We start from the raw sequence: 13,769 nt of genomic DNA on the forward strand, positions 1-13,769 counted from the left end.
CATAATATATTGATTTGGTTATTCTATGCCATTTCGGTTGCTTCGAATCAAGCTAAACTAGACAAGAAAAAAAATTTAAAAAAAAAAACACAATATATATATATATATCACTTGCCTGATAAAGCCCTAACAAAACAAATAATAAAAAAAATTATTTAAATTATCATAAAACTAAATATCCAACATAAAAATAAATGGACAAAGCGAAAAAAATTTGGTCACTTGAGTGTCATAAATGTTATTATTAAACATAAAACTTATAATATACATAAACAACAATTCATTTGAATTAGTTAACTAAAGATTTGTTGGTTTCTTGTTTTCCTTTGTGTGTTTGGTATAAAATTATGTAACAAATAAATTAAATGATAAATTGCTCGATAGTTAAAACAATTACATGAAATTTTACTACATATTGCTGTCACAATAAATCACCACATACGAAATTAATTTAACAAAAAGGTAATATTTTTTTTGTATTTTTATATATATATATATATATGTGTATATATATATATATATGCATGTGTTGTTTTGTGTGTGTATATAGTATATATTTTAAGCTGGCCTATCACTGAAGCATTTGTGTATGGTAAGGTTATTACTTTTCTTTACGTTCAAATAAACAAACATATTGGAACTCATACTAAATTTAAGGTATTAATTATTTCCTCCAGCTTTGTTAAGTTGTTTATAAATATGGATCTTTTGCTTAATTTAGGTATTGTTATAAATATATATATATATATATATATATATATGTTGTATATATATATATACATAAATAAAATTGGTGTATTTAAGGTATTTCATTATTAGTAGAATTAACGTTGACTAACATGCCACACAATCAAATAACTTTTATCGCCTCGATTTTCAATTGTTTGATTTGGTTCCAGTTGAATACTGTTCTCCATGTCATTGTCATCTGAAATATAGAAAACGAGACAAAGTCCACAAATATTAATGTTAATGCCTTTACCTCGATTGGAAACAAAAAAAAGTAGTTTACATTTACAGTTAGACAATGCTACAAAAAGAAAACTGGATAATCCGAGATATAACCATTTGTTACTTCTTTATAGTTATATCAAGGATTTCAAAAATCATTAGTTTTGATTATTTTCTTGTTGCTTAAGTGCACCATTCTGTTTGGTAGTTTGAATAGAAGAAGCCATTTTTTGTATTACAAAAGATTAAGATAAAAACCAAAGAAAAATTAATACATTTTTGTTAAATTTTTGTTCAAGTTTGACACCAACTAAATAAATATAGGTATATATATATATATGGGTATATATAAATTGATATATACAAAAGCTGAACCACCGCGGCCATTTCAATTGTTGCAGGACAAATACACCAAGAAATAGGAATAAAAACGAGAATATAGAAACTGTGGGACAAGGACTGGACAATTACATGGCCTTTTCTTTGACCTGTGTGTTGGGTGTGGGTGTGTGTGTTTGTGTGTGTTTTTTTATGTGAAAGGAGAGTTGGAGAGTGCATAACGAATTTGTGAAAAAAGAATACAATTAAACCAAAATAAAGTTGATTTAAAACCTTAGAAGGAGAGGGGGAGACTGAATTTCTTATCAGCGTCTGCAATCCGTATGCGAAGATCTTCTACAAATTGAAGGTACTAACGGAACGATATAAATAAAATAAGAAGAGAGTTATGCAATTAAATCAAAGTAAAATAAAATAAACAAAAACAAAATAAAGGTGGCAAAAACAAAACTCAAGAGACAAAAGCATATTTTTTTTTTTTTAAATCAAAATAGAAACAGAAACAAAAAAAATCAAAATAAGCAAAATAATATATCAAAGGCTTACGTATCGACTTTCCAAACTATCAAATGAGCAGCATTATCACTAGCATCGAATTTATCATGTCCTGTGAGAATGGATAATGGTAAATAATGAAAGTAATTACTGCAAAAATGTACACCTTTCTCTCTTAATTTAAACTATAATCAATTTATACGCAATTGTCGCAGCCTAATCCTTTTGTATTTGGACACTTACTAATGCGAAAATCGATATAACCCTCACCGCCGCACATAACTAGCATATCGGGTCGTTTGTTGGTGAAAGTTAATGCCTCGGCACTCGGTTGCTGGAGCATTGGTACAGAGACAAAGAATTTAACAGCATCACGATGACCATGAAACGATAATTGAGCATTTGCCATACAACACAAAGGCATCTGACCATGAGGATCGGCTGAAAAATGAAGAGAATTATGTAAAGTTGAAGAGAATTAAATGTAAAGTCCCACTACACTCACCCGATGCCGATGATGGTTTCTGATGAAGATTTTCGGCCAATGGCACTGATATAATTACACCGTTGCTAGTGCCAATCCATAGGCGATTGCAGGACACCATTAATGCTGTGATGCGTACAAAACTAAAGCCCAATTTGCCAGTACCAAGCATTTTTGATACATATGGCTCAATATCCACATCCTGCTTGTGCTCAAATGTATGCGTATTATAAAGACGCAAAGTCGAGTCCAAACTGAGAGAGAGAGAGACAGAATATTATTAATTGATTTTCCTTAGAAGATACATAGAGATACCAAATTAGGGGAATATTGGCATTTCTATTGGAATCTCTTACCGTATTGATACCCATACCCCAGCGCCAGTGGCTGCCATTTGACGCACTTGACTCTCTTTGCGCGGATGCGCATCCAGCGAGTGCACAATATTGAGAGATATGGGATCCACAATGAAGATCTTGTTGCGATGCGCTGCCCAAATGCGTTCTCCGGCCACACAGAGGCAACGTATCGAATGATTGCGATCACCGAGCGTAACCAGATGATAACTATTCAGATCCCATTGGCCATCTGTTTGGCGGCGGAACACAGCCAATTGGGCATTGGCCAGTGCAACGACAACCCGCGACTCAACATGGACAATCGCTAGGACGGCATCAGGCAGGAGGCAGCGATGCAAACATTGATGCCATTGCCCCACACTGCTGTGCACATAAAGCCAACCATCTTGGGCACCTAACCACATTGTCGGTCCCACCGATGACATCACAGGTTCATCACGATCTTTTGTATCGAGTATCGGATTGATGGCAGAAGTAAAGGAGTTGGTGGTCGTGTTAGTTGTGGAGTTGTTAATTGTGGCTGTGGCAGATGTTATCTGATTGTTGTTGTTGGTCATCTGCTGCTGATTGCCATTTGTGGTGGATAAACGTTGTGGCCCTCCAGGTAGAGCCTGACGTATTTTAATGGCCTCCACATTACCCAATGGTTCTTGCGAATCGCCAATCGTTGGCATCTGCTCATTCGCCTCCTTAGCTTGCTCTTCTTCTTGGCTATTGCTATTTTGATCTTGCACAATTTCATCGTCATCTGTCTTCAATTTGGGTTTCACTCTCACAAATTCAACTTTGCCAAGAAGCTCTGATCCCTCGCCGGGTCTTTGAAGCATTTCACCCGCTTTGATCACCTCGCTCTGCTCGAGCAAAGCATAATCCGTCTCCATGGCCCCCTGTACCGAGGCTATGCAGAGCAAATGCGATGAACAAATTGGAAATGCATCGAGAACAGTTGCCGATTGATTGGCATCCACAACACTGACCGTACTGGCAGCATGGGTGCTCGTACAGATCCAAACGAATGAACTCAATTGTGTCTCGGGTTCGAGGCATTCTAAACTGGCCCGCGCCATTTGTCTATCCAGCGCCTCGACACTCTTATCGGCCGTGGGGCTGGTGATTTCAGCTATCTTAAGCGTGGATTTGGGAGCGTAAGGTGAACTATCAGGTATCAATGATTGACCATCTTTGGTGAAGCCCCCTTGAAGATTAACGCCAGCGGCACAAAACACTTTCATGTGCGGTGAAGCCTCAGCAAGGGGATTGCAATACACGGGCACTGGAACACCTCCAGCTGAATGTCGAATGGGATTCGATTGATTGTTGTCCTGATTATTGCCAACTCCTCCTGTCTTGCTATTGATGGGCAGGCTCCATCCATAGGCATGCAGGCGGCCATCTTCCTTCTGAACGTGCGCTCTCAACTGACGATATTGTTCACGACGACGCGCATTTATTCTCTCCGAGCTGCCCTCTTCGGCATAATCTTTGGCTGCTATTAAAGCATTTGCTAATCCCGCACTGGCTGGATGTGGTGGTGGATGTGATCCAGCAGTTAGGGCAAGGCGATTGTCGCCACTTCCTCCACCTCCTCCCCCACCTCGGCTGGGGGATCCATGGCTGTGGCTAGGGCTTCCTCCGCCGGTGTGACGAAACATAGGCCCCCCTCCTAGTCCATCGGCTACACGTTCCGTTGGACGATTGGAGGGGCTAAAATGATGAAACAAACAATTAAATTCAGAAATGAATTTAGAGATGATTAGGATCATTTAAAACTTACGTAAAAAGATTACTAAAATATTTCCAAATGCTTTGCTTCGATTTCTTATCCAAATTATCTACAGTGCGTGAAGCTCTTAGGATCTCCGTTAGACGCACTGCCTCTTGGAGCTCCATTAGCCTCTCCTTATATTGATTACGTTCCATTAGCACCATTGCCATCTCAACACGAGTGAAACGTTTACGCTGAGCCAAGGGCACATCATTTTCCTCCTGCTCAGAGTCTGTAATGGATAATATATTGGTTTTTGAATTATTCAAGCGACGAACATCCCAAAAGGAATTTCAAACTTACTTTGCTGTTTCACCTGCTCCTTGACCTTCTTTAGCTCATCTTCTAGCTCACTAATGCGTTGCCTCAATTTGGTCCTCGACTGTTGCATGGCATTAAGCTCCTCACGAACGATTTCTATCTCCCCAGTGAGCTCATCCACTTTCACTATCAAATCATCTTTGACAATGTTCAAGGCATTCCTAAAAAAATATAATATTGACAATTAAAGTGGCGTAAACAATAAAATATTCTTTAACAAACTTACTTGGTTGCCAATAGTTCATTATTTTCCATTATTAGATTCTCCACCTCTTTGCCCATGCCTGCAAAAATTTCAAAATCCAAAATGAACACAAACATTATTATTGATGACTTACATAAATTGTTAAACAATTCGTGGACAAAAGACTTACAAGCAAACGGTCTTTAGAATGCAAGTGTATCAATGATAAAATGCAATGAGAAACGTAATGAAAAGTTTATACAAAAACGTGTGAATAAAATTTAATTACAAAAAAAATCAAAAATTGTCGAAATCTACAAGAATAATTTGAGAGAAATTTAAGAAAAAAAACAATTGACCTGCACCCAATGATTTTAGATGATCATAAGAACCAATACTATTAATATAATATTTGAGTTAACAAATTGCCTAATGAATACAAATCAAATTATCAAAATTAAAGAAAGTTTATATAACAGAAACCCAAATATAATAATTTTATCCAACAATTTCCATTATGTATGATATGTGGGGGGGAGGGAATATAAATTGTAATGTTTAAATACTAATAAAACATATTTCCAATTTCCAGCCAAACCAAAAAATAAATGAAACCCTAAAACCAAGAAGAATGAATATCAGAGAAAAGGTTATCAAACACCAAAAAGAAATCCAAATAAACAAAAATCACTTCTATCTAAATGATAAAAGTCTAATTAGACAAACTAAGTTTCTAAAACCAAAGAGAAACTAGACAAGTAAGGTGGGTGGGCGATCGGGCGAGAAAGAAGAAGATAGTCACTACTTACATAGGATAAATAACTACTACTACATCATAATCTTCATCGGACACTTACCAAAATAGTTGTCATTAGCTTCACAATTGATAATACAATTTTATTTTGAATGTTGGTTGTTGTTGTAGTTTGTATACATATATGCAAAAAATATATTTTTTTTGTGTTTTTTTTTTTCGATTTTCGAAAAAAAAAAGAGGTTGGCATAAGAAAAGAGAACATTTCATTAGAGGTCAAATTTTTGTCAACTATTTGGTATTTTATTAACATTAAATTTTTAAATTGTTCTAAACATAAATATAGAATTCACTTCGAGAACAGGAATAAACATCATATCCAATATATCACAAATATATATATGTATAGAAGGGGGAGGACTAACAAATTTAGTTTAGAAATCGAGATCAAGATCGATGCTCGCATGATATTTGATGTATTTACAGGTTATATAGATGAAGCCATATATGAAGGAATTATATGGTGTTGTTGGTGGTGCTTGAGGTGGTTGAGGTTGTGGTGAAACTTGTTGTTCTTGTTCTTGATCTTGTTCTTGATCTTGATCTTGATCATCTTGATCTTGATCATCTTGATCTTGATTATCTTGATCTTGATCATATTGATCTTGATCATCTTGATCTTGATCATCTTGATCATCTTGATCTTGATCTTGTTCTAGATCTTGTTCTAGATCTTGTTCTTGATCTTGAGATTGGTACCTACCTGAGGATGCATATTCTCCGGGATGTACCCAACTGCCTGTTAGGGAGGAGGGGCAGCAATATATATATAATCGTGGTATATGTCAAGCGCGGGCAAGGAAGAAGGACAACATGGCACATTTTTTCGTATCAATTTTGTTTTGATATTATTTTTTTGTTTGTTGGTTTTTGTGCATTTTCGGAATATATTAATTGATAAAAAGAAGAACATAAACATGTATCAGCATTTAATTACAGCTCGATATTACAGACACATATTTATATATATATATATATATATTCTTAAATCAAATTGGCAATATATTCGAATGAATATAATGAATAATTTTTTGTTAAGTTAAATTGAATTCACTTAATATTTTCTATCTCTTTCTCACTGGTTTAAGCGAAAATGAAAGAGACAGCTAATATGGACTCTAAAGGAGTCTGATTTACTTCAAGAAATTAATAGATAGATTCCTAGAAGTAGACATCTTTAGTAATAGTTTATTTAAAGGAGTCAATCCTCGATTCGACTTATAGTTCTTGATATTAGTAAACTAAATAAGTAATAGAGATTTGAAATAGAAATCCTTTTTGAATTTGATTTAAGAAAGTCTCAGAATATATATATATATATAGATATGCATATGTCTATGTACATAACATATATGTCTATATGTATTCGAAAGGTACGGGAGGTAAATTCGATCTTGTTTTTCATACCTGTTACAATCTCATTCTCTTCGCTTTCTTCGTTATCCTGGAAGGATAACTCTTGGTATAGATTATTATCCGTGCGTTGCTCCTTTTTGGTAGTGGAACGACCAACTGGTACAAGACAGGTGATTTGATTTTTAGTATTAGAGTTAGCACACACGCAAGAGCATAACCAAAAAAAAAAAAGGGGGGAAGTAAAGAGAGAGAGAGAGAGATTAGAGATTGAGATTAGTAAAGTGCAACTAAAAAGTGGATATCAGGTTTAACTAAAATGGATGTGTGGCGGGCAGGATGAAAATAAGAATGGATGATATTCTTCTGCTTACCATTTGCGGGTACATTTGGCACAATGGGACTACTGTCATCATCATTGAGCGGACTGTTTGGCGAAGTGGCCTGATGTTGTTGCTGTAGTGCATCGGTGGCTGCTCCACGTTCAATTGTTAGACCATCTCGGCTACCACCAGCAGTCGCCTGCAGTTGATCCAACTCATTTTGCAACGATGGCGGCCCTGAATCATCGTCCGATTGACTACCAACACTGCAAATGGTTTCCGTATCCAACATCACAGAGTTCTCTAGCGAAGCAAAGCCATACGAAACGGGACCTGAACTACGTGCCACCGGATTAAGGCGAGCTCGACTGACTTCCATGCGATCAGAGGCTGTGCTCATTTGTGAGTGTGTGGAACCCATTAGCATTTTGGTTCGTTCCATATAATCAACATGATTTTTGAAGAGTTCCGTATACCTCTCGTGCAATTTGTTGTACTCCTGCATAGTCGAAATAATGTTAAATGTTAATAAGCTTCATCTTTCACGGCTGACGGGGCTGCCACTCACCTTTTTCAGGTCAGCCTCTCTCTCCTCCAAACGGCTGGCATGCTCTAAACTATTCTTATGCTTCAGTTCTAGCATACGCACTATGCTCTCCAATGATTCCAGACGATTGGCCAACTCTTTGTTTTCCTGTTCGGCCAAATCCTCCGCCTCCAGCAGCTAAATAACGAGACAGAGAGAGAGATACAATTAGATTCAATTTTTTCGTGTGAGTTAGGAATGGAAATTCACCTTCTGTTCGGACTGTTTACGTGCACTTTTCTCCCTCTCATATTGTGTGACCAGTTGTTCATTGTCCTCCCGTAGCAATTCCACTTCGACATCCTGCTCTTGATTGATGCGATAGGAAGCATCCAGACACTCCAGCACGTTCACCAGCAATGGCATCAGATTTTTCACCACATCCTCATCATAACGATTGATCATGCGTTCAAATTCCTGATAAATGCTACCAGCCAATTGTTGAACCTAGATTTTGAATGGAATTTATCCATCAAAGTAAAAGCGTAGACAGCAAAAGACAGAGAGGGAGAGAGAGAGAGAGAGAGAACGTGAGATAGGAAAAGTGAAAAACATTGAGAGGTAGGTGCTCTTGTGGTGCTTTTATGTTAGTAGACCAACAAAAATCTTTTAATGCACGTACAACACGTTAAAAATATATGTATAAACTATTAACTCGCCACTTGTCACTCAAAATAACAGACTCTCTCTACAGTAAAATTAATTCAAACTTCGATTGCTCTAAACTCTTATCCCCTTTTAAGGACCAATGTACCAGAGGTTACCAGGTTAATACTTCTTGACTCTACTAATAGTAATTTGGTCCATATTTTATGATTTTTAAAATTAAGCCTTCAATTTCGTTCATCTTCTCTTGTAATCTGAAGACGATAAGGGTTGCTCCCTAAACTAATCATTAACACAATTTGTGATTCATAAATATGAAACAAAAAACATTTTGTTTACTAACATACATATTTAACCATGTGAATGCGAATTAGTAACAGATTTTAGACCCAAAATTGCTCTTTTGGTTGATGTCGAGTCATGCGTGTCGTGCACACACACACTTACACATACATACATGGATGGGAAAGATGTCAAGAAAGTTAGATAGACACACATACTAAGGGTCTGGTCTGAGTTAAGTGTGGAAAGCTAAGCTAAAAAAAAGGTCAAAGTTGAAAATCTTTTTTTTTTTCCCGGTTTTTCTTTCGTTTTTGTTTGGCAGTGCAAAATTTGATTAGTAGAAAGCAAAAAACAACACACACACACACACACATAAAATTAAAGTTAATAATAATAAAAAACAGCAAGTGCAGAGCGTATCAAATTAAATCATATAGTAGAGTGTGTGGCAAAGCAGCATATAAAATGATTAACTATATATAAACACAGAAAACAAACAAAAAGGAAATATAAAATGGAAAAAGTGCAGGGAAAACCACCACAACAAACGATAGAGAGAGAGAGAGAGAGAAGGAAAACTCACAATGCTGACAACCTGTTCATTCTGAAAGAGAAAGAAAAAAAAGAAAGGAAAAATTGGACACATAAAAACCAAAAATCAAGAATCAAATTTTAAACAAAATTTAAATAAAAAAATGTATGTACAAAAATTAAATTACAAATATAAGATAAACAAAAAAGCATGATTAATATTTTTTTTTTTTTGCTGATTAGATTAGTAATGATAATTCGACTGAAGCCTTGTACGATAGATATATAAACTATGCATGTATATTATCAGTTAAAGTTTCAACTATTCTACAGTCTTGATAGTTAATCTATGTACATTGGTCGGACCACGAATTCAGGATGTTTAGCTCTGATTTTCTCGATTCCCACAAATGTTTCGAGTAATTTGTTAATTATCTGATCAAGATGATGAACCCAATAGATGTGGTCATCTAGGCTCTTACCTATTTTTGTATACTACCAATATACATTTAGAAATGAAAATGAATTCCCCTTTTAAATGAGATACTGAAGAGATGGGCTAACAAAATATGCAATCCTAAAGATGACCGAATAAAAAATTTTACATTGTTTTGGTCTGGTTTTGTTTCAGAAAGTTTACAGAATCAAAACAATTTATAAGATTTCTTATAAAAATGTAGCTACAGACCCCCTCAATTCGCTCCAGCTCTGCTCAGCATAATAACTTGATTTTAAATGAAGGTTAAACCATACCATAAAAGGCCAACAACTCTAGATGTATGGCAAGAAAACAAGTTTACAGCTGAAAACACACACATGTCTTGTGGAGTAGGCGTTTTGTGTATGAACTCATTACTCAATTAACAGGTAGTAAGTAGTAAGTAGCAGCAGCTTATCAAGAGGAGGAAGAGAGCAAAAACGACACGTGCGTTTGATAGAGAGAGAGAGTAGTGAATGGTGGGAGGGCAGGGGAATTCTTATCGCTCTCTCTCTACCGCGTTTGATGAGCTCATTACAGAGGGTAACAAGAACTTAACTGTAAATTTGCATAGACCACCCCACCCCGACCCCACCCCAAACCCCAACAACACTCTACCCTAATTCAACCGCGTGAAGCTGATAAAGTGCAAAATCAATCAGAAATTGTGTTTGGGATTTGGGTTAAAAACAAAATATACATATAAAAAAAAATCGTTATAAAGAGATTGCGTGAGGTCGTTCGACAATTTGGTCAGAAACTTTATTGATTTCTGCCTTGTTGGCTCGTATTCTTGCCTTCCGTTTTGTGTTTTTTTTTTTTTTTTGGGAATGTCAATGACCAGACGAAACTAACTTCTCGCTTTTTGCTATAGGAGGAAGAAGGACGAGGGGTGGGTAGTTTTGTTACTTGGGTCATATCAGCTGATAAATAATGAAGAGCTGTTTTTATGAGTTTTTACATAATTAAAAGAACACAATGTACCCATATATGCAGAGCAAACAGTGACAAATTGTAAGAGAGAGATAAATATAGAGAAGGAGAGAGATAGAGCATAAGCAGAGATAGCCCCCAACAGTTTTTAGCGATTGTAGCATTTCCGGTTGATGACTTTTTATGGTTCCTTACGAAAATAGTTGGAAGTGGTAGTGAGGGTTGGGTGGTTAAAAAGTAATGACAGAATTTCTGCAAGTTTAACATCTAAATATCTTAAATAGCTCTGTGTCTTGATAAACCAAAAAATATACTACAAAAGAAAATTTGCATTTTTTTAAAGGGATATTAATAGCAAACAGGAAATCTTATACAGGAGTGGCAAGTGGCATTAGATATTAATAGTTTATACCAAAATAACTAAGTGATAGTGATAGTGTTTCGCCTGAAGGGGCCAAGTATTGTTGCTGATTTCCTCAAGAGAGAGTTAACAAAGTGAAACATTTTAAAGAGAAGATAGGTTACAAATTTTGCATTTTCTGATATAAACTCAAAAATGGCCAAGTCAATTCTTAATATTTTGTTTTGAAGTTTAGCTTTTGTTTTGAAATTTTGATGTTTTTTTCTTTTGGTTACTCTGGACGACCCTTTTTAACGTTGTTTGTATTTGTTAAACACACACATACATGCCTTATGATTTAAATTTAAATATATGTATGTATGTGGTATATGGTTATTATCAATTTAATGAATAGAGTATTTACCTTCTCTGACATGACCATATTGTTATCCTCGGTGCCGTAGACCGTCTCAACACCAGGCTGTGGTCCATTATTGAGCATTGAATCATCGTCATCCATCATGATGTTGCTTTCTCTTTCGGTGTCTCTATGTCTCTGTCTTTCTCTCGGTCTATTTCAAGCAAATTTTCATTGAATGAAGAGAGCGTGGAGCAAGTGTTTGTTGCTTTGTCGGAGGGGGGATGGAAGGAGGTTTATAACGTCACGCGTTAACCGTTATGCATGCAGCAAAGGCAACCCCAGCACCAGCACCACCGCCACCACCAACAACAAACAGCAACAACACAACAATGACAGTTACTGTATGTGTGTGTGTGTGTGTTGCCTACACCCACTCACTCACTCCCGCGCACACACACACACGCGCACGCACACTCATATATACTACACTTCAACTTGCAATTTGCCGTTTTGTTTTTATTATATTTGCTGATGTCTCTCTTCTTTTTGTTGTAGCGCCGTCGCGAATATATGTTTTGTATATTATTTGAATTTATTTTTATTTTAGTTTCTGCGTGTCACTTTTTCCCCATTTATTTTTCTATTTGCTGGTGTCGTTGTTGTTTGTGTTTTATTTCTCTCTCAATTTACGTTTGCCTTCACTTTGCTTCTGCTCCCTTCCACTACTGTCATGATTTTGACTAGATTTCATGGTTTTTTTCCAACCTGAATTTTCACTTGTTTCACATGGGTTGCTTTGCCCACAGCTGATGATGTTTGTTAGGCATATTTTAAAAACAATTTTATTAATAGAATTTTGCGTATTTAACACATTTTAGCTATAAATATTGCATTTTGCCAGCGAATGATGCGAGCGCGAAAGAGACGGAGCACTGTGTGACAATTATCTATAAATAGGGGTTGATATGCCGATAGACAAAAAAAATAGTGCTAATGTATCGATAACAGAAATAGGGGGTATTGTTAGATGGTGATGCCAATTTGCACATTTCATCGGTTTGTATCAGTCCGGCAACGCCATTGTTCACGCTGTTTTTGTTTTTCTAGACAAAATATAAAATTCATTAAAAATGGTTTTTGTCAAAAATTGGGAAGATTTCGAAATTGCAGCCGAGAATATGTATATGGCGAATCCACAGAACTGCCGTTATACAATGAAATATGTCCATTCCAAGGGTCACATACTCCTCAAAATGACGGACAATGTAAAGGTAAAAAACAATTCGCATGCTCAACTTTTCAAAATTATATACATATTCGAAATTCATCTTTATTCTATTTGCATTTGCAGTGCGTTCAATACAAAGCTGAAAATATGCCCGATCTGAAGAAAATTGAGAAAATGACCAGTAATCTGGTGGGGCATATGGCTTCCAAGGAATAAACTCGAACAAACAAAAAAAACAACAACACAACGACAACAGCCGACTTTTGGCCACGCCAGCAACCCAGTGCATGTTGTTGTTGCTGCCGCTGCTTTTGCTGGCCTGACCACATAGAGAGCCATACACACCTCCAGCTCCCTCCCGTTGCCGTTTCCCCCCGCCCAATAATCCAGATCCAGATCGTCTTCACCTGCAATTGATTTTAGTTAATAAGTAAGATAAATGCTCCAAGTGTGGTATAACCGAGTAGATTTTCCTTGTTTAAATAACATTTTATAAATGTTAGCTCTGTACACACTTGAGAGTAAACAAAAACAAAACAAAAGAGAAAAGAAGGAACAGAAAAAAACAACATAAAGGAATAATGGTTTTTTAACATTTTTTTTTTCTTATATAATTAATTGTATTTATTTACTATTAAAAATGTAAAAATGGTCAGATGTGAATGCCATTACATACATTTCCATGAAATGCTTTAAACGAAATTGATTAAAGAAGGGTGTTTATAAGGAAATATGCATTTTATATACATATACATACATTCTAAAAGAGATGTCAAAAATGTTCGTTCGAAAGGGGTTTGCGTATAATTTGATCTTTGAATCTTGGCTAAAGAATATAAAAATAATCAATTTACAATTAAAATGGCAAAATATTTTCACAAACAAAACCTTTTTTTTTTTTTAGGAAATTCAATATAATTTTGACATAAATGCCTTATTATTTGCAAATTCATTAATTAATGTTAGTTATTTAGTTAGTTAGTTTATCAGAAACTAATTTAAATAGCTATTTGAACAATTTTTCATAATTTTAGAA

General features: G+C 35.7%; 2 protein-coding genes across 11 annotated transcripts; one reads left to right on the forward strand and one right to left on the reverse strand.

Annotated features, from left to right (window-relative positions):
• Nucleotides 1-819: 819 nt before the first annotated feature.
• LOC6645755 (JNK-interacting protein 3) lies at nucleotides 820-11,885 on the reverse strand. 10 transcript variants are annotated; one of them, XR_002724216.2, is made up of 17 exons: nucleotides 11,569-11,885; nucleotides 9,446-9,466; nucleotides 8,185-8,421; nucleotides 7,957-8,112; nucleotides 7,440-7,887; nucleotides 7,120-7,224; nucleotides 6,416-6,451; nucleotides 5,756-5,773; nucleotides 4,941-4,998; nucleotides 4,697-4,875; nucleotides 4,403-4,625; nucleotides 2,626-4,332; nucleotides 2,291-2,523; nucleotides 2,029-2,226; nucleotides 1,837-1,897; nucleotides 1,564-1,642; nucleotides 820-928 (listed from the first exon to the last, which is right to left on the reverse strand). XR_002724216.2 is itself a non-coding variant. In XM_023177701.2 (16 exons), exons 1-16 carry the CDS (start codon nucleotides 11,665-11,667, stop codon nucleotides 925-927), a joined length of 3,783 nt encoding a protein of 1,260 aa, XP_023033469.1. In that variant the 5' UTR covers nucleotides 11,668-11,885; the 3' UTR covers nucleotides 820-924. The 10 variants fall into 10 exon arrangements, 7 of the variants coding, with proteins under 7 accessions (XP_023033469.1, XP_023033466.1, XP_002068637.2 ...); XR_002724217.2 differs by lacking the exon at nucleotides 9,446-9,466; XM_023177701.2 differs by lacking the exon at nucleotides 1,564-1,642.
• A 686-nt stretch (nucleotides 11,886-12,571) lies between these two features.
• On the forward strand, nucleotides 12,572-13,464 carry LOC6645756 (signal recognition particle 9 kDa protein). The gene is made up of 2 exons (XM_002068602.4): nucleotides 12,572-12,776; nucleotides 12,857-13,464. Exons 1-2 carry the CDS (start codon nucleotides 12,636-12,638, stop codon nucleotides 12,947-12,949), a joined length of 234 nt encoding a protein of 77 aa, XP_002068638.1. The 5' UTR covers nucleotides 12,572-12,635; the 3' UTR covers nucleotides 12,950-13,464.
• The last annotated feature ends 305 nt before the right edge of the window (nucleotides 13,465-13,769 follow it).

Source organism: Drosophila willistoni (assembly GCF_018902025.1).
Source record: "Drosophila willistoni isolate 14030-0811.24 chromosome XR unlocalized genomic scaffold, UCI_dwil_1.1 Seg8, whole genome shotgun sequence".
Taxonomy (NCBI): Eukaryota; Metazoa; Arthropoda; class Insecta; order Diptera; family Drosophilidae; genus Drosophila; species Drosophila willistoni.